Below are 27,823 nucleotides of genomic sequence, written 5' to 3' on the forward strand. Positions count from 1 at the left end.
CAGGCAGTGACCGACGAGACGCTCAACCAGGCTAAGACACCCACTGAGGACTCTGAATCAGAAGCTAGTATCACAAAGAGCATGGCTGAGAACGCACCTTTGCAGCAATAACTAGTTCCCAAGCAGCAGCAGAGGCAGGGGCAGCAAGAGCAGCAGCAGCAGGTCCAGGGCCATGGTGTTGGAGACATGCTGCAGAGCCCAGTATTACCCCACAGCATCAGCAATGTACTCCCCAGGCCCCAACCTCAACCACTTCTCAAGCGCAGTTCTGACTGGAACTTTCCTTGGTTCCTGCCCGTTTACAGGCTTTAAAGCAATGCTGAGAACGCCTCAGTATTTTTCCATAAAATTCCTTTTTTTTTTTTTTTTTGGCTTAAATCATTACAATTCTTGCTAATAAGAAAAATGAGTGATAGACAGCAATAGTGAATATGATAAATCAAGAAGCATCCCACCCACAAATGGTTGGATTTGTGGTCAGTTTTGGAAAATGGACAATGCCATGTGTTTTATGACTCAAGTCGAGCTCTGATAATTTATTGAGCAATTTGTCATCAAGTATTCTTTCCAAAACTTTTCTATTCCAACTATTATCTCCAAGATGACCCACATCTTCGTCATCAAGTAATATCAGAGGATTTAAGAAACAGTAAGTTCTCTACTTCGGACTACATTCGAACTGTAGGTACAACCCCAAAGGATTTAAGAGGATGAAGAGCCCAGCTTTCTCTAATTTGCTTGGCTGTCAATGTGAGGAACTTCAGCAAAAAGGCAAGTCTTGGAAGAAATGAATGGTTTTCAATCCACAGTTTACAAAATTTTAAATCGTTCTCTCAACAGATTTTTTGTTGTTGCTGCTGCTGCTGTTGTGGCTATTTCAGGAAACAACAGATAAAATTATTATTTGGTAATTTTAAAATACAAAATTAAATTCCTCAATTATGAAACCAATAAGGACATAGTAAGAGCAATGGCCAAGCCCTAGCCGTTTTTGCTCAGTGGATAGAGCCTCTGCCGGCAGACTGAAGGGTCTCAGGTTCGATTCTGGTCCAGGGAATGTACCTCTACCTCTACCAATCAATGTGTTTCTCTCTCTGTGTCTCTCCCCCTCCCTTCCAGTCTCTCTAAAAATCGATGGGAAAGTATCCCCGGGTGAGGATTAAAAAATAAACAAATAAAATTTTAAAACGCTGCTTTAAAAATAAATAAAGAGATTACTGGTCAAGCAGCTGCTTTCAGCTTTGCACTTACCGTCTCAGCTCCATTCACCCAGATCCCAGGCTAATGGGTCTGAAAGAGCAGTGATGGGAAAGAGAAGTGACGGAGTCCTTCCCTGAGCATCTAGTAGGAGCTCAATAACAGTTGTTGCTTAAACACAGTGCCTATGACTGTGCATATATATTGCATATTTCCATAAATTGCTTTCGCATAACTCTCTGCGTCGGCCCAGCGCTTCCAGGCTTATGAAACACTTTCGCATGAATTTTCGCATCTACTTAGACTCGTGGGCACGGCCTTGAAACGCAAAGCACACGCAGAAACCTCGGTGACTTAGGCTCCCACACATAGGGTTGCATGTCTGTGTCAGCACTTATGATACATTGAAATTAATGACGTCTCTTGCCTATTTGCTCCTTGAGCATTCCTAAGAATGCCCCACTCATCTGCAGGCAAAACAGAGGCTGGACCCCAGAAAGTGTCCCCTAAACACCAACACGCTTCCGCCTCCTGCGCCCAGGTCCTCTCCGAGCATCAGCGGAGCCTGATTTTACCATCGCTGCTCCCCCGCACCCCGTCCCCCGCCGACTGTGCTTTCCACAGCCACGCTCAAGACGCTTGTCGCACAGGACACAGACTTTTTGTTCCCCAACGAGATCACCCCCGACCCAAAGCTTCCCCTTAAGTCGGCTCCCCCTGCTCCCCCAATTCCTACCGCAGCCCAAGGCGGGCGGGTGTCAGCGGGTCCAGCTCCGCCCTGCAGAGCTGCTGGGACGGAGCCTGGGATGCCCCCCACCTCCCGCAAGGCAGCCCCAAGTGTGGCCGGCCAAGTCAGTCAGCCACACGCGCTCCCGGGAACCGCACCAGATAAGTTCGGGCTGGGCACCTCGGCGGCACCGCCGTGCCTGGACTGCACCGACGGGACTGGGTGGGCGAGGGCGCCCCGTACGTACCCGAGGAGGCAGCGGTCGCAGACGACTCCACGACTCCCCTTGCTCACGGTGTACGCCAAGGGGTCCGAGCGGAAGAGCAGCTCTCCCGGGCGCAGCGGCGCCAGAGCGCGCAGCCCGTTTCCCCTGTCGGCGGTGCTGAACTTTTCCACCTTCGGCGGCTCCATCCTTCGGCAGCTCCGCACCTCACACGGCAGCGCGTCCGGCAGCTGGTTCCTCGCGGGCTGTCGGGAGCCGCGCGCCTGCGCCCTGCGCGCACGCGTACGCCGCGGGGCGGGGCGGGAGGGGCCTCGGAGCATGCGCAGAGGGGTCCGGAGGCGCACGGGCAGCGGCGGAGCGAGCGGACCCAGCGTGCCATCCCAGCTGGCGGGGCTGCAGGAGTCCCAGGCAATTCTGTGAGGAGAGGCGGTGTTTTTCCCAGCAGTATTTTCTTTTTTCTCTGTTTTTTCTACCAGCAGTATTTTCTTGCAGACGGTTTTAATGCAGACGGAAAGTAGAGCAATCAACGAAATGAATAGCATTGTACCCTCCACCTAGACCAAACAATTCTTGGTATTTTGCCATTGCAGCACATTCTCCATGTGTATGCAGATATGTATGTATATGTGTGTATTCTTGTTGAACCACTTGAAAGCTGTGTTTTTGCATCACTTAAAAGTTGCAGCCAGGCTGGCATGGCTCAGTGGTTGAGCATTGACCTCTGAACCAGGAGATAACTGTTAAGATTCACACACCAGGTTGCGGGCTGGATCCCCAGTGTGGGGGTGCAGGAGGCAGTGGATCAATGATTCTCTCTCATTGTTGATGTTTCTATCTCTCTCTCCCTCTCCCTTCCTCTCTGAAGTCAATAAAAATATGTTTTTTTTAAAAAAAGACTGATGACTCCTTCTAGAACCCTTCACTGAGCATTAAAGCACTAAGCACAGGTCTCCAAAGAGCTTTGCAAGGAGTCACACATTATAAACAGACTAGAGGAAGGCCTGGTGCACGAAATTCATGCAGGGGGAGGGGGATGTCCCTCAGCCTGGCCTGTACCCTCTCCAATCTGGGACCCCTCGGGGGCAGTCGGACATCCCTCTCACAATCCGGGACCACAGGCTCCTAACTGCTCACCTGCCTGCCTGCCTGATTGCCCCTAACCGCCTCTGCCTGCCAGCCTGGTCGCCCCCTAACTGGTCCCCTGCTCCCCTGCGGCCTGATCACCCCCAACTGCCCTCCCCTGCCAGCCTGATTGCACTTAACTGCCTCTGCCTTGGCTCCCACCACCGTGGCTTTGTCCGGAAGGAAGTTGGACTTTTGGAAGATGTCCAGTCACCAGTACTAATTAGCATATTACCCTTTTATTAGTATAGATAAATAAATAAATGTAAGTTGCAGACATAACTTTTCATAACTAATACTTTACATCATAATATTTCGTGTGTGTGTGTGTGTGTGTGTGTGTGTGTAAAAAGTAGTAACATTCCTTTATTCAACAAATAGTTACTGGGCACTTACTGTATGTCAGGCTCTCTGCAAGGCACTGGGAATATGATGAAAAAGAGGAAACAGATCCTGATCTCAAGGAGTTTCTAGTGAAAGAGGTGTATGGAGTGTTGTTGCATATCTCAGAAATTTGTTCCTTTGTGCCACTGTTCTGTAATTTGTTTCTTCATTCACTTGTTGGTGACATTTGTTTTGTATAATATTTCATAAATACTGTAACATGCGTTTCCTCAGAATAAGAACAATATCCTATAAAACTACAAAATCATTATCACATATTCTGAACTAGCAAGCAAAAACCATATTCACTTTAAGATTAGCTTTTGTAACTTTTCTTTAAAAACCAGGATCCAATCAAAGTTACATTTTCTCTTTCATGACATTGACTTTTTTTTACATTGACTCTTAAAGAGCCCAAGTTAGGATTCTAGTACAATGTTCTACAGTCTGTATTTGTCTGGTTGTTTTCTCATGGTGTTATTTAACTTGTCCCTCTATTCCCTGTATTTCCTGTAAATGTTAAGAGTCTGGAGACTTGTTTTTATTGATTTTTAGAGTGGGTAAGGAAGAAAGATAGAGAAACTTCGATGAGAAACCATCGATTGGCTGCCTCCTGCACGCCTCCTATTGGGGATTGAGCCTGCACCCTGGGCATGTGCCCTGACTCAGAATGGAACCTGAGACCTCTGGGTTCATGGGTCCACGTTCAACATTGAGCCACACCAGCCAGGGGAAGAAATTTAAAGAGAACTGGATGATGTTATGATTCATGATATATGGAGTAGAGATTTCTATACCATAAATCATATGGAAATCCTAGCTAGGATTCTGAAACTATCTCCAAGTCTTGGTGAAGATTTGATGTTTCCAGTGAAAATCCTTACTAACTGGCTTTACAGTTAGCTTTCATCAAAAATCTAAATTGAATTTTAAAAATACAGAAAAATCAATTCTTTCTCACCCTATTTGTTCCATTATTTTTATACCCTTGCTTTTAATGAGCAGATTAAAACCATGAAGAACATAGAATATTGTGCTCAATTCCCCATAAACTCTAATTGAAAGTTTAACACACTATTTTATTATCAAGAAGTAAATTAAGCAGTAGCTATAAATGTTTAATACAGAATTACCCAGCAGTTCTAGTAATAAACCAAATGAAATGTAATCAAGACTTACTGGATTATTTTAGAAGTCTATCATGTCTCGCCCTACCCAGTTTGGCTCAATGGATAGAGTGTCGGCCTGCAGACCAAAGGGTCCCGGGTTCGATTCGAGTCAAGGGCACGTACCTCAGTTGCAGGCTCCTCCCCGGCCCAGGCCCTGGTCAGGGATTGTGCAGGAGGCAACCAATCGATATGTTTCTCTGACATCGATGTTTCTCTCTGTCTTTCCCTCTCTCTTCCAATCTCCCTAAAAATCAATGGAAAAATAGCCTCGGGTGAGGATTAACAACAAAAGTCTATCATGTCTCATCATATAACTAGAATTGCTATTTCAAGCCTTAGAATGGTATAAATAATACACTGATGGGGTATAAAGAACAACAAAAAAAGACCCACAGGGATCAGACCTAAACCGGCAGTCAGACATGCCCCAAGGGGTGCCCAATTGGAGAGGGTGCAGGCTGGGCTGAGGGAACCGCCCCCCTTCATGCATGAGTTTTGTGCACTAGGCCACTAGTATCCCGTAATACAGAACTTTTTTTGTTTACCCTACTGATACACAGCATTCCTGTTTTGGTACCAATCACCTCCTGAATTCACATACTGTATTATAAATTCTAGAGAAAAACATCAACAGTATTTTCTTATTGCAAAGTTATTAGTATTCCAAAAACAAAGACGCAAAAAGAACCTTAAATACCACTGAGTCTCCTGTTGTAATAATGCAAGGTCTTCACTCTCCTAGCATCTTTGGTCACCAGGATCTTACCTACAGCTAATTGTATGGGCAGCTATTTCACTCTCCTAGTGAAAACTTTCTGTTCAGAGATAGTCAACAATGTTCCCAATATTCCATTTCAACATTCTGCCAAGCTCTTCAGGTTCTGGGAGGTTCAAAAAGACCATGAGCATCTTTTATTCTCAGCCATCAGCAAAAATACAAGGCCCTTTGGCAAAATCTTTTTAATTGCTTACCTTTGAATTGCTTGGTACTAGACCTGGAACTTGTCATCACCAGGAATCATTCCACCTCTGATATCTTTTTTTTTTTCTTTATTAAGGTATTACATATGTGTCCTTATCCCCCCACGATATCTATTTTTTAATGTATTTATTGATTTCACAGAGAGGAAGAAATTGAAACATCAATGATGAGAGAATCAACTGGCTGCTTCCTGCACGCCCCCTACTGGGGATGGAGCCTGAAACCTGGGAATCAAATGGTGATATCTTGGTTCATGGGTCGATGCTCAACCAGTGAGCCACACAGCTGAGCTACCTCTGGTATCTTAATACCAGAGTCTTAATGACTTAAAACTGGCTGTCTAACACTTTCATTTCAACCATGTTCTTCTTGTTACTTTCACATGCCATGACTCCTGTGTTCGTTTGGGTCTGCAAAGAATCGGATGCTAAGACAAGATTAGACATGTAAAAGGTTTTCAAAGAAGGGAGCAGAAGGCATGAGGTACTTCAGGCTGTGACTGCAGGACTCTATGGGAGGAGAGAGGGAAGAAAGACTGGGTAGGAAGTTCTGGACCACAGCCAAATTCCAAGAAAGGTTTAGCCAGTACAAGAGGGAGGGAGTCCTTGAGCCAAGTTCTTTGTGTCACCAGACTGCTAGAAACTGTTTGCTGTTTGGCAAGAAACTTGGAATTAGGTCCACGACTTCAAGATGAACACCTTTTCTTACATGCCAGTTAGTGGCCGGCCTTCGCCATGCTGAATCGTTGCCTGGGCACAGCCTGTAGGAGGTGCAGCCTTTGGCACAAGCACAGTGGTGGACTCAGTGGGGGAAGAAGCTGGAGACATCAGTCAACTAGTTTCCGACCAACAGACTTGGCCACGCCCTACTTCCGTCATACCTGAAAGACACTATCAGACTAATTTCTCATGTGCACAGACCTGCAGGCTAATCTTAATACACAACTTTCATTCATCTACTCATCCACATGCTCCATTGCTCCAGTCCTAAAATGACACACTAGTACAGAATGCCACTATAAATTCGGTTTCCATCCTTAGCTAGAGCCTCTGTATTGTCCCTCCTTAACTCCCTTTCTTCCTTATCTCCCACAGCAGTTAGCAAATCTGTCATTCTTAAGTGCCCTCTTCCATTTGTCTGAAGTGACACTGCCTGATATCTCTCAGAGCATGTACCACTGGTAAAGCATTAATTCCTGTTTTGACCCCAGCATATATTTATGTTAGAACCTATACTCAATTCCTTTTACGTAGGCTGAGAGCAAAATGCGCTTCTCTGGTTTTAGGACCCAATTCAGTTTCCTAAAAGCCATCAGTTAATACCTCTGCAATACATTTAAAATGTTTCTCAGCTGACATTCTTCTAATCCAGTGGTCGGCAAACTCATTAGTCAACAGAGCGGCAAACCGCGGCTCGCGAACCGCATGTGGCTCGCGAACCGCATGTGGCTCGCGAACCGCATGTGGCTCGCGAGCCGCGGTTTGCCGACCACTGTTCTAACCTAGTAACAAATTTAGGCTTAAAGCATAGGACTAGGAAAGAAACAGTGAGGAGGAAGACTGAATGACATTATGAAGATTAGGCAGATTATGTAACAGCAGGAATTTGAAAAGAAAAAAGAGGATTTGGTTTCCAGCCAGATTGATTTGTAAACCAATGAAAATAGTAGAGAAGTTGGGAAGAACTGGTTTGGCTAAGTGTTAAGAATATACCCTACAAAGAGTTACTTAGTAATATGCCTTAATTATTAGGAAGTGTTATAATAGCAAACAACTCTAATTTAGATTATATGTCTCAGCTAAAACAAAGTAGCTACTTCAATGACCTAAGAAAATATTTTTTTAAATATATTTTTTATTGATTTTAGAGAGGAAAAGGGCGAGGGAGAGATCGAAACATCAATGATGAGAGAGAATCATGGATTAGCTGCCTCCTGCACGCTCCCCACTGGGGATTGAGCCCACAACCCAGGCATGTGCCCTTGACCGGAATCAAACCCAGGACCTTTCAGTTTGGAGGCCCAAGCTCTATCCACTGAGCCAAACCAGCTAGGATAAGAAAATATTCTTTTTTTTAAAATATATTTTAATGATTTTTTACAGAGAGGGAGAGGGAGAGAGAGTTAGAAACATCGATGAGAGAGAAACATCGATCAGCTGCCTCCTGCACACTCCCTACTGGGTATGTGCCTGCAACTAAGGTACATGCCCTTGATCGGAATCGAACCTGGGACCCTTGAGTCCACAGACCGGCGCTCTATCCACTGAGCCAAACCGGTTAGGGCAAGAAAATATTCTTAATTTCATTTAGGTTCAAGTAGCGAAGGTCTAAGTTCAGATAAACTTTCTTGAAGGAACAAAAATGCAAGAGACGTTTAATAACATTCTGAATTATTTATTGAATGTACATTGACCATACATGACTGAATTTAAAGTGAATAAGTTAGGGTCAACTTTGTTTCATTTGAAACAACCAAAAAAAAAAAAAAAAAAAAAAACACAAAATCTTATTTAAAATATTTTAATTTCTAAAAACTGTAAGCCATTTTAAAATTAATGTAATTGCACAGTATTTGTTAATCCTCTCAACAAACTGAAAAGTAAAACAAACTATTTAAATCAGTTTAATTTACTTTCTCATTTTAAAAATGAACACTTTGCCCCCCCGGAGGATGCAAAAATCAACAGTGAAAGTGGAATATTTAAAGTAATGCAATGTAAGTATTTGACTAACAGGATTTTTAAAAGTAAATTTCATCTGGTAATTCCATACAACTACCAGTATGTTGACAGTAGATAGGAATTTAAAACAAATCTAAGCTGATCAAATCCACAATTGAGTGAAGTTTTCATTTTATTCAGTTGTAAATAAAATAGCAGCCATTGTTTTATCCAATGTACTAATGGTATCAACTTCAGAAGAAATTATCTGCCTTGTTTGTGAAAAGCAATAGTTACCTTCTGTTGAAACACTGTGAGCTTTAAAAACTTAGTTCTTTTTCAATTGTTTTATAATTTCCAAATAAAATAAACGGCTCCGCTACTGTCTTGGCAGTCCAGTTTCCTATACGATTACATCTTCCATGAAGTCATCATATAGCCACTTACAGGTGTGATCTTTGGAACATTCTATAGTTTCAAAAAGGCATTTAAAGTCTGAAGGATACATGTCTATTATTTTTATTCTTTTATCTTGTCTTATTTCCTTCAATATGTCCATTGCATCAATTGGACTCAATGAACTGCAAAAAAAAATTCAAAGTAAATTGTTAAATCTTTCTCATAACAACTGTCAGTTAATACAGAAGTGGCTTCCAAGCCCAATTTAAAATGTCTATCTTATTGTATGTAATTAATCTTATTTAGTTTAAGAGCTTGCATATAATATATAGCTTTAACTATGTTTATTCCTAAAGTTTCATGGCAGATATGGGTGTTAACCTGTTCTAATCAATTCCTACACAAAATTCTAGTTTAACATTTAAAAAATCCTTTTCTACCTCTTTTATCCTTTAACTTGCTTTGCAAAAATATTTTCAACTCCATTTAGCTTCATGTAAAAACTCTGCTGTCTGGCAGTTTCAAAGGGAATAACCTTTCACATTTTTATGTAACAACTAGTGGCCTGGTGCACGAATTCATGCACATTGAAAGAAAATTAACTAGAATTAGAAGAAATATTTTAATATCGCTATTTGCCCTTTCTCTATAGAAGTGTCAACCAAATTCACAATCAACAATGACAGATGGAAACACGTCTGTGATTGGCACCAGCAAGAGCTTTATATGTATCAGGCATACGCAAGTCAACGTAGTCTTTTATAGATATAGAATAAACTTGCTTAATTAGACGTGCTTTCTGATTTAGCTAAACTTTTTCCAGCTGGGTGAGGCAGTGAAGCACCCCAACTTCTCTTTCAGGTAATTGTCAGCAACACAGCAGTAAACATCAACACAAAGCAGATTATTATTGTAGATCACGCAGGGAGAACAAAGGGTAAAATATTGAACTGCAGCAGTGTTTGACTATATTCTGTGCACTGCGAAAACCTGAAGTCCTTTTCAAGGTCCACCATTTCTTACTTCTTTTCAGTCGGGTCAAGTTTCTCAACTTTCTAAATCTCCGTTTTCCAGCTAATGAAAAGAAAATAGGATTCCACCGAGTCTCCTATCTACCTACTCCAGGAATTCTGTGAGGATCAAGTGAGATGAGGCATGGGAAAACACTTCACAGACATGTGGTTAAAGTGTGAAATGTTTCCACCTGGCTATAAAGCAAGTTGGGTTCCTGGGCTGAAGAAAAATGCAGGGAGGCTAGTCGTTGCTATGGAGAGGAAGCCAGGTGTTGGTACGTGACATCATTACACAGATGGAAAATTAGCATATTAGCCTTTTATATATATATAGATTACTGGTGAATACAAAGCAGAAAACTGCCTTATGTAGTAGCCTATCAAGAAACCATCAATGAATCTCTGACAATAAGAGGTAACCAACTGCAATAAAATATTTTGGCAGAAAATATTTTCAATACTTTTTCATTTTGAATGGAATCCTCATCACAGATGGAAATATGCTTTCAATTCACAGAGACCTCAAAGGGAATTTTGAACATTTAGCACCACAGTTTACCATATTTGTTCCTTAATTTCATATATATATATATATATATATGTAAATGTATATATATATATGTAAATATATATATATGTGCATATATATATATATATATATATATATATATATATATATATAAAATAAAAGCATAATATGCTAATTAGACCGGACAGCCGGATAACCTTCCGGACGAAGCCAGGGCTGCGAGGGCTGAGGCAAGCCGCCACGGCTGCGAGGGCCAAGCTCCTTGCATGAAACTCGTGCATTGGGCCTCTAGTATATATATTTGGTGAGTGTGGCTAAATGATTGACTTTATTAATTTTTATCTTTATTGTTGAAAGTATTATAGTTGTCCCCCATTTGTTCCCCATTGATCCCCTTCCATCCTATCCCTCCATCCCCCCCAAACAACCATTACCAGAAGAGGTCAAGATAAAAAAATAGTGGATTATTTTCACTGGTGAATTGCCATTTTTAATGTTTATTTTTACATAAATTTTGTTCAACTAACAGCTTATTCAGTTACATATTTAATGATGATCAAATTAATTGTTTTTGTATTTGTGATCAAATTAATTTAAACGATTATTAACATTTGCTCATCCTGACAATACTCTGAAATGAATATGGGCTGCTAGTTACAAAATGTAATGCATAACTCACAAAACTGTACACTTCAGCCCTATATAAAAATTATACTTAATGTGGATACAAATGAGATAACTTTTTACCAAGCTTTATGTAGAAACAAAAATTTTGGTTCAGGGCAGAGAAATCAGGGTGGTACAATGTTCCATCCCTATTCTGGTTAGGAAACAGGACCAGTAAGAACAGGCAATGTAGCCCCAGCTGGTTTGGCTCAGTGGACAGAGCATCAGACTGTGGACTGAAGGGTCCCAGGTTCGATTCCAGTCAAGGGCACATGCCCAGGTTGTGCGCTCGATCCCCAGTAGGGGGCATGCAGAAGGCAGCCAATCAATGATCTTTCTCATCATTGATGTTTCTATCTCTATCTCCTTCTCCCTTCTTCTCTGAAATCAATAAAAGTATATTAAAAAAAAAAAAGGCAATGCCAAGGAAGATGGTGGGTGTGCCATCAATCATGCCAACTTTCTCCATCCCAGCCAGTGGCAAGCAGCTACTTCTTCATGAAGGTTAATCCTAGAAGGAAAAAATTAACTCAGGAGATTTCATGAAAAATATAATTATACTTTTCTCAAAATGTGTGCCAGGCAGGAGGAAGTATTTTGGAGAAACAGATGAGTGAAAACATGGTACCTCACTGTTAATCAAGATACACAAAATATAAAAATTGGACCTCTAGCATGAAAGTATAATTCTCACATTAAATTGCTACTTTCACACTTGCTTTTATTCTTCTTACTTACGTTAAGTGGTCGATTAGCTTGCCATGGCGCTTCAAAAAACACTGCTTTGTCATGTGAAAAAATACATCATAGTTAACAGATGTTAAATGTTGTGAAAATAAATCTTTATGAGGAGTCAATTGAATAAGACACAGGTTTTGTTGTATTTGCTGTTCTGATGATTCCTGGAAAGGAGGCAAAATAAATTGTGTTAGTTATAAAATATTGCCAGAGCAAGACATTGTTCACTTACTCATTCAATTGCCACAGACCCTAAATGTCCCACTTGAACAATTCTTAGCAGCTTTGCCAAGAAGGCAAGGCCCGAAGCGCTCTTTCCCTGGGCCAGTTCTCAAGGTTGTCTGCAGTGAGTCACTGTGAGGGATGAGGAACAGCTCTCTCCGGGACAAAAGCAGGCTTGCTTAATGTTTGCCACAAAACAGGTGGGTTCCCTCAGCTCTATGTTGTTCCTCAGCTGCAATACAAACCCTCTGCATGCACACCATCCAACCATGCCACCTCACACCCCCCGTGGGACTGGGAGCAAATGAAATCCTTTGTCTAATCCAGGAGTCTGTGTCTTTGGCCACCATTCATAAAGAGTAATAGATTATTAACTTGTAAATAGGGTAAAATCAATCCCAAACATGTAGTGAGTCTCTTCTGTATTTGAAGCACAACACCAGATCCTAAGAATAAAACAATACTGACATATAATTTTTAATTGGATACTTTTTTAAAATATGGGATTAGCAAACTGTGGTCCACAGCCTGCCTCTTTTTGTATAATCTGGAGCTAAAAATGGCTTTCACATTTGCAAAGGATGGTGTATTTTTTTTAAAAGGCAAAAAACAAAGAACACATGACAGAGATTATATGTGGCTTAAAAGCATAAAATTTTACCAACTGGCCCTTTACAGGAAAAGTTTGCCAACCTGCCCCAGTATACAATATTACACTGATTAAAATGAAAACGATATATGACTTAATGTAGGTTTAAGACACATTTTTCCCCCTAAGATTATACCTCAGAAGGAGCCTTGTATTTCTTTAGGAAATCCATTATATATTAGGTAGTGAACACTTATTTATTTTATATATCCTATATAATAAAGAGGTAATATGCAAATTGACCAACACTCCAACACACAACATGGCCGCCCCAATGTGGACACAAGATGGCCAGCAGGAGAGGGCAGTTGTGAGTGATCAGGCCAGCAGGGGAGGGCAGTCGGGAGGGACCAGGCCTGCAAGGGAGGGCAGTTGGGGGCTATCAAGCCTGCAGGGGAGAGCAGTTAGGGGCAACCAGGCCGGTAGGGGAAGGCAGTTAGGGGAGACCAGGCCTGCAGGGGAGGGCAGTTGGGGGCCATGAGGCTGCAGGGGAGGACAGTTAGCGGCGACCAGGCCTGCAGAGGAGGGCAGTTGGGGGCGACCAGGATGGCAGGAAAGGGCAGTTGGGGGCAACCAGGCCTGCAGGGGAGGGCAGTTGGGGGCGACCAGGCCTGCAGGGGAGAACAGTTAGGGGGACCAGGCCTGAAATGGAGGGCAGTTAGGGGCGACCAGACTGGCAAGGGAGGGCAGTTGGGGGCAACCAGGCCTGCAGGGGAGAACAGTTAGGGGGACCAGGCCTGAAATGGAGGGCAATTAGGGGCGACCAGACTGGCAAGGGAGGGCAGTTGGGAGCAACCAGGCCTGCAGGGGAGGGCAGTTAGGGGCAATCGGGCTGGCAGGGGAGCACTTAGGCATCGATCAGGTTGGCAGGGGAGTGGTTAGGGGTGATTAGGCTGGCAGGCAAAAGAGGTTAGGGGCAATCAGACAGGCGAGCGGTTGGGAGCCAGCGGGCCTGGATTGTGAGAGGGATGTCCGACTGGGATCGGGCCTAAACGGGCAGTCGGACATCCCTCAAGGGGTCCCAGATTGGAGAGGGTGAAGTCTGGGCTGAGGGACATCCCCCTTCCGCACCCCCCATGCACGAATTTCATGCACCAGGCCTCTCGTCTTGATATAAAGTAAATGGAAGATCGCTTTATAACATCATCACTTTGGTTCTTTAGAAAGGGGAAAAAACTAATATAATAAAAGGCCACCTCCTGGGTAAGAAACAGATGTACCTGTTGGTTAATGCAACCATTACAAGGAGCAATATTACAAATTTCTGATTAATTAATAAAGTATAAAATTTTGTTTTTAGTTTACCAAATTAGATGAATAGTAAAATGATTACATTTTCCAAATTTGAGATGTATCTTCATTTCAAAAGAGATGAAAGTGGAAGTCAGATTCTGCGTAAGTCTATTACCATGCTAGCATCCTTTGTATAAATAGCTGAGAAATGCAAATCTCTTCCAAAGTAATTTAAACTTATTAAAAGCAACAAGATATGTGTAAAGAACATTTCTAGATATTCTAAAACTTAAATAAATACAGAGTACCAGATAATCTTAACGAAAACCAAGGATGTTCCACTTAGAGGGAAGGGGGAAAGGTATTCATTTATTCTTACCTTACACTGTGGCTTTTCCCGCTGCCCACTTTGACTGCATATGTCAAATGATGACCAAGGTTCCTGGAGGGAAGTTAAACGAAAACATTTCTTTTAGTGCTCTTTGGTCAAAGTGCCTCAAATTATTGCTGCCTTTGGAAATGTTTTTCCTAAACAACAGAATAAACCCTAATCACCAAACTAATTGGTTTAAAGAAAAACATGTAACAGTTAATTCACATGCCTCTCTCCCTTTTTTTGGATAAAGAAAAGGAGAATCAGTCCTGGCTGATGTGGCTTGGTTGGTCAGAGTGTGGTCCACACTGTACATGACAAGGTGGCACGTTCCATTCCCCAGGGCACATATCCCAGGTTGCAGGTTTGATCCCCAGTTGGGGCATGTGCCAGAGGCAACCGATTAATGTTTCTCTCTCATATCAATGTTTCTCTTTCTCTCTCCCATCCTCCCTCTCTCTAAAATCAATAAGAAAAAAAGCATAATAAAATAAAGATATTTTAAAAAAAGAAAAAGGAAAATCAAAGGTCATTCCCAACATTGGTAACTCTATAACTTATTTAGACAAAAGAAAATTACCCTTAATATTATTACATAAATAGGTTCTCAACTTATAATTTTTAATAACCAACATTTCGATATTAGAGTTACAATCAGTTTAGGTGTTATCAGGTCATATTAAGGATATTTTTGTTCTACCTTAGTGGAGAAGCCCCTTATTCAAACCCATCTGAATATGTTGGAACATGTTAGGAAATACACAAGATACTTCCGTCAATTGAAAAAAGATCATTACTTTTTTGTATCTAACTTTTGTATGTACAAATTTGTATGTGAAATAATTTTAAAAGATGACCCAACCAAAAATTTATTATAAAAAGATATATATACACACAGATTAAATTCCAAAATAAGAGTGGTTTAAAACAGGATCTGACAAAGACTTAAAGACTAAAACTTACAATACTGATTTGAAAGGGTGTTGTCTAAAAAGTGGCAACTCAAGTGGAACGAAAATTCAATTGTTGCTCATCTGTAAAATTCTAGTAGTTCCAGGAATGTCACTAAGTGGAGGAAGGCAGAGCAGCCGCAGCGTGCAGTGGGTCCCGCAGTTCCCCCCACTCAGGCTTATTCATAGCACTGGGTACAGAGAAGACCGCACCCCCATCTACCAAGCCACAGGAGAGGAAACCTGAAAGAGCCTGGGAACTGAGTTCCACAACTGGCCCTCCAGTTGTCGATATACAATGGACAAATGTTTGAAGTGCTGGGTTCACAAAGACCTCTTTTCCTGGAGGTTACTAAATGGCAAAACTCTCCCTAGGGCCTCTGAAAACAGATACTGCAGAACAAGAAAAGAAAATATCCTGAACGCTAACGTCTTCAGGGAGCCTTGATGAAGAAACTAGTGGAAAGCCACAAGGACAGAAGCGGCTGCGAGGAAAAGCCCACAGAATGAAAGGAGACACTCGGGGTAAGAAAGACTTTAGAGAAACCAAGAACTCCATACCAAGATGACAACATACAGTGCAGGTAGAAAGCAGGGTCAGTGCAGTGGAGGCTAAACGTGAAGAGGTTTCTGGAAATATAGAAAAACGGTGAGAGCATGACCGACACAAAAGACAAGGAACAGAGATGCAACCTAAGAATCCCAGATGCTTTGGAGGAAAAAAACAGAATTGGAACCAAAGCTAAAATCAAACGAAATAACCTTCTAACAACTAAGTGTGCACATTAAAGGGCTTCATGTCTTCCTGGGCAAAATCAATGAAGGGACTCCACCAAGACACGCTGCAAAATGTAAAGGTTAAACCACTAAGTCCTTGGAAGAACGAGGGCTCATAAAATATGTAAACACCTACCATATAAAATGTCTGGTTCTACACCCTATCTACTAACATAAAAAACGTGCACATTATGGTGTGAAAGAAATAGCATTTATTAATTTTTCTTACACTCTAGGCTCCAACTATTAAATATGGTAGCCACTAGCCACAAGGGCCATTGAACACTTAGAATGAGTCCAGTTTGAATTGAGATGCTATAAAATACACACTGGATTTCAAAGGCCTAATACACACGCGCACGCACGCACATACACACACACACACACACACACACACACACACACACAATGTAGATTATGTAATAAAAATTCTAAAATATTGATTACACACTAAAATGATATTTTGAATTGAGGTTAAATAAAATATTTAAATTATTTACCTGTTTCTTTTTTACTTGTTATAATGTGGCAACTAAAAAATGTAAAATTGCATGTGTGGCTCACATTATACAACTCTGATTTTGCCTAAGGAAATAAACTAAAAAAACAAGGTGGGCAGGGATGCTCTATGAAGTGTCACAGTAGCCATTAAAAACTTAAAAAGTTCAGTGACAAGGGAAAAAACTTATAATTAAGTATTTGCTACTAAGTGGAAAAAAAACAAGATACAAAATAATATAATCTTCATTATATAAAGAAAACAAATCATAGAAAAAATAAGAGAGTAAAAATATGCCACAAATGTCAACAATAGTGACCCCTGGATGGTAGAACTGTGATTTTGTTTTATTCTTCTCTTTTGTTCTTTTACATGTCTTACAGTCTTAAAATGAACATACATTATTTTTATAATCAAAGAAAAATATTTTTGACAAAAACAACAGGACAAAGTATCTTCCACAGCCCGGCCGGTTAAGCATCAGTGCTTGAGCATCAACCTATGAACTAAAAAGTCACTGGTTCAATTCCCGGTCAGGGCACATGCCTGGGTTGCGGGTTCGATCCCCAGTAGGGGGCATGCAAGAGGCAGCCAATCAATGATGTTTCTCTGATCAATGTTTCTATCCCTCTCCCTTCCTCTCTTTCTAAAAATCAATAAAAACATACTAAAAAAGAGAAATATATATTCCACAGTTGGAAAAAATAATAAAAGTAATCTTGAATTTTTCTCCATTCACTGTTCACTAACATGTAAGCTCTCTGAAAACAATCAAGCTCCCTGTTGAAATTTTTTTATTAGTGTCCTGTTGTTTTCCCGCCTGTTGAAATTTACAAGGGCTCTACTCACCATATGCAGAAGCTTCACATCATAAGCTACTTGCCAGAGCACACTTAATGCGTAGTACAGGTTAGGGTTCAGGGGGTTCGCCATCATCCTCTAGGAGGAGGGAAATAGAAGGTATTTGTTATACAAAACTACAATCAATCAAAACCAAATGTTGTATTAACAGTAATACCTTGATAGTTTCTAGAAATTAAAGAAAAATAGAACATAAAATCTTAACTGTAACCATTTCAAAGAAGAGAAAGGCCTTTTGAATTTTCATATTGAACTATGTCATCTTGGACACTTAAAATAGAACACAATGGAGATTGCAAAATCTCATTAAAGAAAAAATAAACAAAAATGTTTTGTGGAGAAGGACAGGTATGTTAGAAATATGTGCCAGGTGGACTATTAAATTTTGAGTCAAGATTGTTTAGATTGACATTTGAAAGATACCTCAGAGAGGAAACCTTCTGTGAAAAGATCCATGGTAAAAGAAGCATTAGGACATTATAGCCACAAAATGGAAACTGAAAAGGCATTTCCTATTTCTCCTCCTTTCATCCTTTCCTGTACACTATATGTACAGCTTCAAGGTCCTGAGACCCCCTGCTCTCCCTGATCCCTACTCTCCTCCACAGATAGTCAGTGGTCAATAAATCATCCCTTCATTTCTTGCCCCACTATCCTAACCACAGCTCTGTTCCATACAAATAAATATCACCCGTTACAGTGGATTAAAAGATTAATAATAGGAGGCATTCTGGGCAGAAAAACATTATTATCAAGGCAACATCAAGGACTTCAGAGGACCTTCTGTATCAGTGAATTAAAAGTAGAGTCTACAACCGTAAAAATTCCACACACAAAAACTGTTAGAATAAAGGAATTTGGCAAAGTTGCAGGATACAAAATCAACACACAAAAATCAGCAATATACAATACACTAACAATGAACAATTTGAAAAGGAAATTAAGAAAACAATTCCACTTACACTGAAAACTACAAAACATTGCTGAAAACATTTTAAAAAACACACACAAATAAAAAGACATCCTGTGTTAATGGCTTGAAAGACGATATTCTTAAGATAGCAATACCACAAAAGTAATCAACAGACTGAATGCAATCCCTATCAAAATCCCAAAGATGTGTTTTTGCAGAAATTAAAAATTCACCCTAAAATTTATATGGAATCTCTTGAGACCCCAAATGGCCTAAACAATCTCTAAAAAGAAAAAACCGAGAGGACTCACAATTCCTGATTTCAAAACTTACTACAAAGTTACAGTAATCAAAACAGTGTGGTACTGGCATAAAGACCAACATATAGAACAATGGAATAAAATAGACCAGAAATAGACTCATGCATATGGTCAAGTGATTTTCGACAAGGGTACCAATGGGCAAAGGTCAGTCTTTCAACAAAGGTGCTGAGAAAATTGCATTTTCTTATGAAAAAGAATGAAGCTGGACCCTTACCTAAAATCATATAAAAAGGGTAATTCAAAATAGATCAAAGACCTGAACATAAGAGCTAAAACTATAAAACTCTTAGAAGAAAACATAGGGGAAAGCTTCATGACATTAGATTTGGCAACAAGATATGACACCAAGGCAAAGGCAACAACAACAATAAAAGACAAATTGGACATCATCAAAATTATAAACTTTGGCACTCAATCAAAAGATACCATAACAATGTAAAAAGGCATCCCATAAAACAGGAGAAAATATTTGCAAATCACATACCGTAGAAGGGATTAATATCAAGAGTATATAAGTACCCCTGAAACTCAATAACCAAAAAATAGACAACCTGATAATTCCTCCAAATACAAATTATCTGTAACCACAAAAAAAAGATGCTCATCATCACTAATCATTTAGGAAAATGGAAATTCAAAACATCAATGAAATACCACTTTAAATCATTACGATGGGTATTATTAAAAAAACACACACACAAAAAAAAAAACCTAGAAAACAACAAGGGCTGAAATATGGAGAAATTAGAACACCTGTGCATTGCTGATGGTGTATAAAATAGGGCAGCCACTATGACAAACAGTATGGTGGCTCCTCAAAAAATTAAAAATAGAATTAGCATATGATTCAGCAATTTCACTTCTCAATATATAGCCAAAATAATCGAAAGCAGGGACTCAGAGATATTTGCACACCGATGTTCACTGCAGCATTATTCACAGTATCCAAAAAGTGGAAGCAACCCAAGTGTCCACTGATAGATGAATGGATAAACAAAAGATGTTTATATACACACACACAATGGAATATTTTTCAGTCTTAAAAATGAATGAAATTCCAACACATGCTACAACTTGAATGAACCTTAAAGACATTACTAAGTGAAATAATTCAGACAAAAAGTGAAATATTGTATAATCCCAACTATATGAGGTAACTAGAATAGTCAAATTCATAGAGACAATGTAGAATGATGGCTGGGGCTCACAGGAGGGGAAAATGTGGAGCTGGCGTTTAATGACACAGAGTTCCAATATGGAATGATGAACAAGTTCTGAGAAGACATAGGTGGCGGTAACAGGTGTACCACAATGTAAATGTACTTAATGCCACTGAACTGCACACTTAAAAAATAGTTAAAATGGTAAAATTTGTCATGAGCCCCAAATAAAATCACACAGATTAAGACTAGAGAAAAATTACAGAACTCTTTTAAAATAAAATACTAGTCAAGTACTTGTTAGAAACCTACCCGGGATTCCAGTTCATTAAAAAAAAAAAATAGTTGTACTCGTCCATATCTATATATAGAAGTACAGGAATATATGTCATGTAAAACTTTCCAAATCATCTTTTTCTCATTTTTAGTTGGGAAGATTCCAACGACTTTCAAAGGGATACCTGTTAAGTATACAAGCAAAAATATTTGAATAAATTCTTAACACTTTTTTCCTGTGACTATAATTTATTGAGTCAAACCAAGTTAACAAACTATATAAATTTTATTTCAATTAAAACTAAGCCTCAACATGTTTCCATGATATGGAACTTGGCCTTGGCACAACTGCTCAGATTACTTGCGTCTAGGTGATGGGAAAGCAATAGTCAACTTAAGAGTCTTAGCCTGTTTGGCTCAGTGTTAGAGCGTCAGCCTGCAAACCCAAAGGTCCCAGGTTCGATTCCAGTCAAGGGCATGTACCTCAGTTGCAGGCTGCTCCCAGGCCCGGGCCCTGGTCAGGGTGCATGCAGGAGGCAACTAATCGATATGTTTCTCACATTGATATTTCTCTCGTCTTTCCCTCTCTCTTCCACTCTCTCTAAAAAAAAAAAATCAATAGAAAAATGTCTTCAGATGAGGATTTTTTAAAACTCAGCTTAAGAGCATCTGAGCATAAATTGTACAGTACATATTGCATATAAATCTCATCAACAAAGCAGGTGCACTGCTAGAGATAGCTGGCCAATTATAAGGTATTTGTTTTAGTAAATTATAACAATTACCTTCTGACCAAGGAAGTGTTTCTATTCCAAATTTTTGAAAAAGCAACTTTGAATTCACAACAGGTTTTATTACTCCAAAACTCCTAGGATCCAGTTTGAAGAAGTCACAGTGGAGCACATGTAGTTTCCCACCCAGCTTTTTTCCTAGGGACTAGGGAGAAACGGAGATAAAATGTTAATATTTCAGTGTTATGCAATATTATCCTATACTAGAGGCCCAGTGCATGAAATTCATGCACAGGGGAAAGGTGGGGGAGTGTCCTTCAGCCCAGCCTGCACCCTCTCCACTCCGGGACCCCTCGGGGGATGTCCGAAACCAGCAGTCAGACATCCCTCTCGCAATCCAGGACCACTGGCTCCTAACCACTCACCTGCCTGCCTGCCTAATGTCCCCAACTGCCTTCCCCTGCTGGCCTGGTTGCCCAAATTGCCCTCCCCTGCCAACCCAATCGCCCCCAACTGCCCTCTCCTGCCGGCCTGGTCATCCCCAACTACCCTCCCCTGCAGGCCAGTTTGCCCCCAACTGCCTGCCCCTGCCAGCCTGGTCGCCCCCAACTGCCCTCCCCTGCTGGCCTGGTCGCCCCCAACTGTGCTCCTCTGCCAGCCTGGTCACCCCCAACTGCCCTCCCCTGCCAGCCTGGTCGCCCCCAACTGCCCTCCCCTGCTGGCCTGGTTGCCCACAACTGCCCTCCCCTGCCAGCCTGGTCGCCCCCATCTGCCCTCCCCTGCCAGCCTGGTCACCCCTAACCCTCTGCCAGCCTGATCTCGCCCCTAACTACTCTCCCCTGCTGGCCTGATCGCCCCTAACTGCCTCTGCCTCTGCCCCCATCACCATGGCTTTGTCCAGAATTCGGACATCCGGAAGATGGCTGGTCAACCCAGTCTAATTAGCATATCACCCTTTTATTGGTATAGATAATAAAAGGCTAATATGCAAATTGACCCAACGATGAAACTACCAGTCACTATGACGTGCACTGACCACTGGGGACAAACACTCAATGCAGGAGCTGCCCCCTGGTGGTCAGTGCACTCCCACAGGGGGAGCACCGCTCAGCCAGAAGCCCTGAGCCGGACTCATGGCTGGCGATCGCAGTGGCAGTGGCGGGAGCCTCTCCCGCCTCTGTGGCAGTGCTAAGGATGTTCACCTGCTGGCTTAAGCCCGCTCCCCCTGGGGAGCGGGCCTAAGCCATCAGTCAGACATCCCCCAAGGGCTCCCGGACTGCGAGAGGGTACAGGCCAGGCTGAGGGGACCCCCCCTCCAAGTGCACGAATTTCATGCACCGGGCCTCTAGTTATCATATATAATAAAAGCCTAATATGCAAATTGCCCCCCCAACCAGGAGTTTGACCACTCACTATGACATGTGCTGACCACCAAGGGGCGGCCCGGAACAAGGCAGGTGTTGGCGATGTGGTGCTGGCAGCAGGTGGCAGTGGAGGTGCTGCCAGCCCCAGCGACTGCAGGGGGGCGCGGGGCTGCCACCCGGCTCCCAGGTACTGAGGGAGCTGGGCGGGGGCCAATGACTCAGGCAAAGGGGGGTGCGCAGGGACCCGGGGCCCAGGTGCTGCCCAGGGCCCAGAGGTCAGCTGGGACCTGTCCTTCCACACCAGACGCTCACACTTCAATTGCCGGCCAGGCCTCGGGACCGCACCCGTGCATGAATTTTTATAATAATGCAGACCTACTTGAAAAAGCAATTCTTTTCTTTTTTTTTTTTTAATTCCCACTCTAGGATATTTTTCCATTGATTTTTAGAGAGTGGAAGAAATGGGGAGAGACAGAGAGAAAGAGAAACATTGATGTGAGACACATTGATTGGTTGCCTTCCGCACACGCCCCAACTAGGGCCAGGATTTTGAGCCCGCAACAGAGGTGCGTGCCCTTGGCGTAATCAAACCCAGGACCCTTTAGTACGAGGGCTGACGCTCTAACCACAGAGCCAAACCAGCCAGGGCTCAAAAAACAATTCTTATAAGAAATATTACCACCTCAATAAAGATGTAAAGAAAACAGTACTACTATACCCTAACATTTAACAGAGTTAATACAAATGAATTAATGCCTGAAAAATAATGAAAGTACAAATAAAATAAAAAACACCTTCAACAAATTCTTACTTATTCTTACTTTACTTTAATAGCATCCTTAGTTTTTGAAAAGCCCCTTCACACTAATTGCTAATTCCTTAGTAGTGGCAGCCTTGAGCACAAGGGCAAAGACTCTGAGACCACAGCTGTCCTCATGGAGCTGTGATCCACCTGCTAGTCATGCAAAGATGTTCACAGTCGAGAAAAACAATAAAAATATTAAAGTGAAAGGCAGATTATTCAAGAGAGTATTATTCCTTTTTTTCTTGAAGAGTTTAATTAGTCCTTCACCAAATGAACTTAGCTCATTGTGGAGGTCACTGTCCATTTTCCACTTAATTCTTCATTTACTTTTTCTAGACAGAGGCAACTCTAGAAGGAAAGCTCCTTGTCTACCGGGAGAGAGCCAACACACTTCAATCTTTTGACTGCCCTGATCTGCTCACCTTGCAGTAGCCTGGAGAACTTAGTCGTGAGAGCAAGGACTCCATAAACTTAATTTGAAGTTACAAGAAATAAATTAGAAGAGGGCAATGTGCTTTGATATCCATTTAGGTTCTCAGGCACAGAAACTTCTATTGGTATTTATCACGATTTCAATAAATTTGCAACTTAAAGTGATGAATTAAAAACCTAATTTTTCTTAAGCATTTGAGTTCAACCTATAAGTATTATTCAATTTCTAAATCTAGTACATTTCAGTGATTATTTTCAGGGGGTCCCTGGAAAAGACTAGTGAAAGGAATAAACTTGGGGGGGGGGGGGCGGAATTTTGAGATGCCTATTAGGTGATCCAAGTGAAGATGTGAGGAAGTTGCAGACCTAAATGGGGAGGTCAGTGATGTGGTCCAGATTGAAGATGTAAATTTGTATTTGGCTTGTTGAAGGTAATTAAAGCCAGGAATGCCGATGAGATCTCCAGGGTCAAGTACACAGGAAAAGAAGCTGAGACTAAGCCAAAAGGGAAGGAAGAAAACCAGAAGTGTGTGGTGTTATGAAAAAGAGCATTTATATAATGAATACCTTAAAACCTAATTAAACTGACAAATTATCCTAAATATAACAATAAAATAATCTCACAAATTACACAAGTCATATTTTAATCTAATTAAGGAAAGCTAATAAATTTTGGTTTGATGGTAATGTAAAAATAATATATACTTTAGAACTTTATACATTTTTGGTTTAGCACCTGTCATTTACCATTCAATAATTCAGACACAAATAGCCAAAACTCCAGAATAATTTCACTGTGTATAATAGTGAAATCACATCTTAGAACTCTACTTGATTGCATTTAGAATTCAAAAACAGGAAGTAAAAAGGACAGGGAAACCAATAACCTTTGAGTTTCTACTGCTCATTCCATTAGGCACTTTAGTTTATCTTATTTAAACTGCATCAAGATCCTTTCCAGGTGGGAATTAATGTCTCTATTTGTATATGGAAAAACTAAGGTTCAAACAGTTTAAATTCCTTCCTTGCCCAAAGGTCTTAAAGGCAGCAGTGAGACTCAACCTGGTTGAAAAGGCTGTCCTCTACCCCTGCTGAAATTAGACAGTTTACCACTAAAGCTGACGTCTCTTCAGCCCAAGTTTCCACAATTCAAACAGGACATATCAGTGGTTCCCACCCTTTTTTGGCCACACCCCACCTAAGCATCTCTAAAATCCTGATGCCCCACCTGTGACATGTAATTCTTATGATTCAAACGGTGAACTATTCCCATGAAGGAAGCCTAAAAGGCCATGAACTTGGTCTAAACCAGCTTCCAAAGAACAAGGCACCCATGAAAGAGAAAAATAAAAGAACGAAAGGACAGTTGAAGTGCTGAGGAAGAAATCACTAAGAAATTGTTAAAAATAATAATAATAATGTGAAGTGATATGAAAAAATAGCAAGAAAAGTTTCAAAACATAATAGAGAACTGAAATGCATAAATGTCGCAATATATATTTATATACTGTAGATGAGGCCCCTAGAACCGTAAGAAATGCAAAAAATTCAGATAATAGCTCATTCTAGAATTGCCCACCTTAAATATCAAATTGCCCCCGTGTGGGGTGTGTGCCCCACATTGGGAACCACTGCGATATATCATGATTTATTATTATAGCACACAATCTGTATCATGTGTGTCTCTAGACATCCAGATAGGAAAGCAAACTGTTCCTATATGAAACACTGTTAATGTGGAGTCCCAAGAATTTTATCAGGGAAATGGGAAGGGGAGGAGCTTAAAGTTAGATAAAACTCCAGTCAAGCATCTTCCTTCCTTCCTTTCCTCTCTCCCTCCCTCCTTTCTTCCTCCAACATCGCCTGGTTACCTCCTCATGTGCCCTAGACTGGGAAGCGAACCCTCAACCCTTTGGTGTGGGGACTGGCACTCTAACCACTGAGACACTGGCCAGGGCAAGCATCATCCTTTAAAATCCTTTCAGGTTTTAGGAACACACTGGAGAGCCTTTGGGAGCCTAGAAGTATTCTCTGCGAAGGGCACCACTTTAACATCTGTGCAAAGGTTCTATTTAAATACATAAACTCGAACAAAACTTTATTTGAATGGCTTTTCACTTCCTAACGATGGTTAATAAGTTAGGGGCTGAGCTCAAGTTAGTGCTGAGAGAAGAAACTGGCGATTTTTTAAAAAAAGTAAAAACCTTTACTGGAGCAAAAACTGGTAAGCCTTTTATAAACAATCAAGATAAAGCTACCCTATTTTTAATTTTCAAATTGAAATTACAGATGGCTATGTGTACTAAATCAGATTTCATGATCTTGAATCTTTGAACAACTCATATTTTCTCTTCGTGTTTCTGATTTTTAATCAATTAAATAGCCGAGCTAAAACCCTTAATTATTTTCAAAGCCATATGTTGTAGAATAACAAACATCTAATGCACATAGTTTTATTAATAAATAAAGCAACTGGATTTGATAGCCATTTCACAATCTTTTGTTTTCATCCTACCACTTTTAGATTTTACATGGTTTCAGGAAGTTGGCATAGAAAAGTGTAAGTTTTCTAAACTGAATGTAGTGATTTGTAAAGGAGGGGGAGAAAGAAAAAAAAAAAACAGGCTGACAATGATGCAAGAAATTTCCACGTTACTGTTATGTAATCCTGTCTACTACATAACAGAATTCACTGGAAAATCCATTTGAGTAATGCCTTCAGTCCATGAACTGTATCTGACCATACCAAGTCTGTCCTGCCCCTGAACCTCTAAATCCAGAGTTAATACAGCCCTATTCATTGGATCCTAGCGCTCCAATTAGATTCTAAGCTCACAGAAAGCAGGAGCACGGTGTAGTCTAAGACGAGGAAACAAGCCTAGAAATACCAGTTACACACTCTGTTCAAAGTCACCAAACCAGTCTACAGCATAGCAAGAAGCAGAACACAATCTCAGAGCCCCCTTTAGCTCTTCAACAATCACTCTTACTAGGTCCCAGTCACTGGGGATGACAGCATATGTAAGGCCTGGCCCCTAAAAGTCAGTCTACAGCAATAAGCTGTGTGCCTAAGTTTACTTCCCTAAACTACTGCAAGGGCAGTGGCTTGAACAATGTTATTTTTAGAAACTAAAAATCTACCTCCAAATGTGGAATAAAAGCTTTGTCACTTTCAAGGGCAATCACTCTGGCACCTCTTTGAAGTAATGCTCTAGTCAGGATTCCAGGACCTAGAATATTAACAGAACGAAAATATTATTTACAAAAACCAATTTCTTCCAATATCAAAGAAAGTAGTCGTTTTACAGGTATTACCTAAGTTTAATTCTTACGTCATTCCCAAAGTTACACTCCTTACTTACATGTAAGGGGACTGGGGGTCAGAGGCAGTCACTGGGCTCCAAACCTCACCATTGGCAAGTGGTGCGACTTGGCTTTGAATCCATTCTGTCAAAGGCTGCAAAACCTGCGTTCTAATCACAATGTTTCACTCAAGAAAAAAGGTGGGGGGGGGGGGGCGCCAAACAAAAAGGTTGCCTCAAGCCTACCATTTACTATCCTAAATGGAATTGATTCCTCATGATAGGAAATGGAGCTTTAAAAAGTTACTTTTTAAGAAGTCTATAAGTCTAGTGTTCTCAGCATCCTGCTTATGGTCTCTAGATTCACGGAAGGGTAAAATAAAAGTTTTGGGGGGAAGGGGATTGCAACTATCTTGGGGAAACGGTGGAATCGACGAGCATGTTCTATCAAACCATTTTGGAACGTGCAAATTGCTACAGAAACATTCCGTAGCATGGTTAATACTGACCCCATGGAAGGGGCCATGTGTTACCCAGCAGCCCGCGGCTGGTCAGTGTAAGTTTGCAAAAGTGATGAACATCCGGGAAGACAGTCCACGACGGACTCACCTGGATTGATTTCCAGGATTAGGTCGCAGCCGTCGTTTTCCAGCAGAAACGGCACCATGGTCTCGGCCAGGTTCGGACTGAGTATGTAACGTTTGGACTCTAAGCGGCTCCTGGATACCCCGGGGGGCAGATCTTTGAAGCCCTCACTGGGCGCCAGCTTCGGCCGAAAATCGGACAAACCACGGCGGTTCCTCGCCGGGACGTCCTTCCATCTCACCGCTCCGGACCTCCAAAGGCAAAGGCGAGCAGCACCGGAAAAGGCTGACAGCGTCAGCCGAGGAGAGAGCCCCGCCATTGGGGCCCACATCCTTAAACTCTAGGGTCCGTCCCAATGTCACCCAGAGTCATTACAACAGCAGCCACCTCCTCTCCGGGAGCCCCACGTGCAGGTTCACCCCACCACCTGACTAGGCCGGGCTGCAGCAAACACTACAAACCACGCAAGCGCACAACCTCTCCTTGCTCTTCCCTCACTTCCGCTTCCGGCCAGGTGCTGACGCTGGAGGACTGTGAGTGGACTGACGAGGAGACGGAC

The 27,823-nt window shown here is 41.5% G+C and overlaps 2 protein-coding genes across 3 annotated transcripts in view; both read right to left on the reverse strand.

The window, feature by feature from the left end:
- The window catches only part of SMYD3 (SET and MYND domain containing 3), a 531,828-nt gene extending 529,401 nt beyond the window's left edge, over positions 1-2,427 (reverse strand). Inside the window, exon 1 of the mRNA XM_080651290.1 lies at positions 2,172-2,427. Coding sequence (XP_080507416.1) covers positions 2,172-2,335 — 164 coding nt within the window. The 5' untranslated portion in view covers positions 2,336-2,427. The remainder of the gene's footprint in view (positions 1-2,171) is intronic.
- Positions 2,428-8,183: 5,756 nt separating this feature from the next.
- On the reverse strand, positions 8,184-27,776 carry TFB2M (transcription factor B2, mitochondrial). Of its 2 annotated transcripts, XM_080650845.1 has the most exons (9): positions 27,289-27,776; positions 26,519-26,607; positions 20,831-20,981; positions 20,082-20,230; positions 17,362-17,451; positions 14,293-14,355; positions 11,810-11,973; positions 8,971-9,045; positions 8,184-8,226 (listed from the first exon to the last, which is right to left on the reverse strand). In XM_080650845.1, exons 1-9 carry the CDS (start codon positions 27,593-27,595, stop codon positions 8,199-8,201), a joined length of 1,116 nt encoding a protein of 371 aa, XP_080506971.1. In that variant the 5' UTR covers positions 27,596-27,776; the 3' UTR covers positions 8,184-8,198. The 2 variants fall into 2 exon arrangements, with proteins under 2 accessions (XP_080506971.1, XP_080506970.1); XM_080650844.1 differs by lacking the exon at positions 8,184-8,226 and having other exon boundaries at positions 8,412-9,045.
- Between the last annotated feature and the right edge of the window lie 47 nt (positions 27,777-27,823).

The sequence above is a fragment of the Plecotus auritus genome, assembly GCF_963455305.1.
Source record: "Plecotus auritus genome assembly, chromosome: 14".
Taxonomy (NCBI): Eukaryota; Metazoa; Chordata; class Mammalia; order Chiroptera; family Vespertilionidae; genus Plecotus; species Plecotus auritus.

Bases quoted from the DNA above. Each gene is read 5' to 3' on its own strand.
- TFB2M (XM_080650844.1), bottom strand. From the start codon at position 27,595: ATGTGGGCCCCAATGGCGGGGCTCTCTCCTCGGCTGACGCTGTCAGCC. The intron at 20,982-26,518 runs GTAGATTTTTAG...GTTTCTCCCTAG, and splicing joins CTTTTATTCCACATTTGGAG to TCCCTAGGAAAAAAGCTGGG. The intron at 14,356-17,361 runs GTGAGTAGAGCC...ACTTCCCTCCAG, and splicing joins ATGTGAAGCTTCTGCATATG to GAACCTTGGTCATCATTTGA.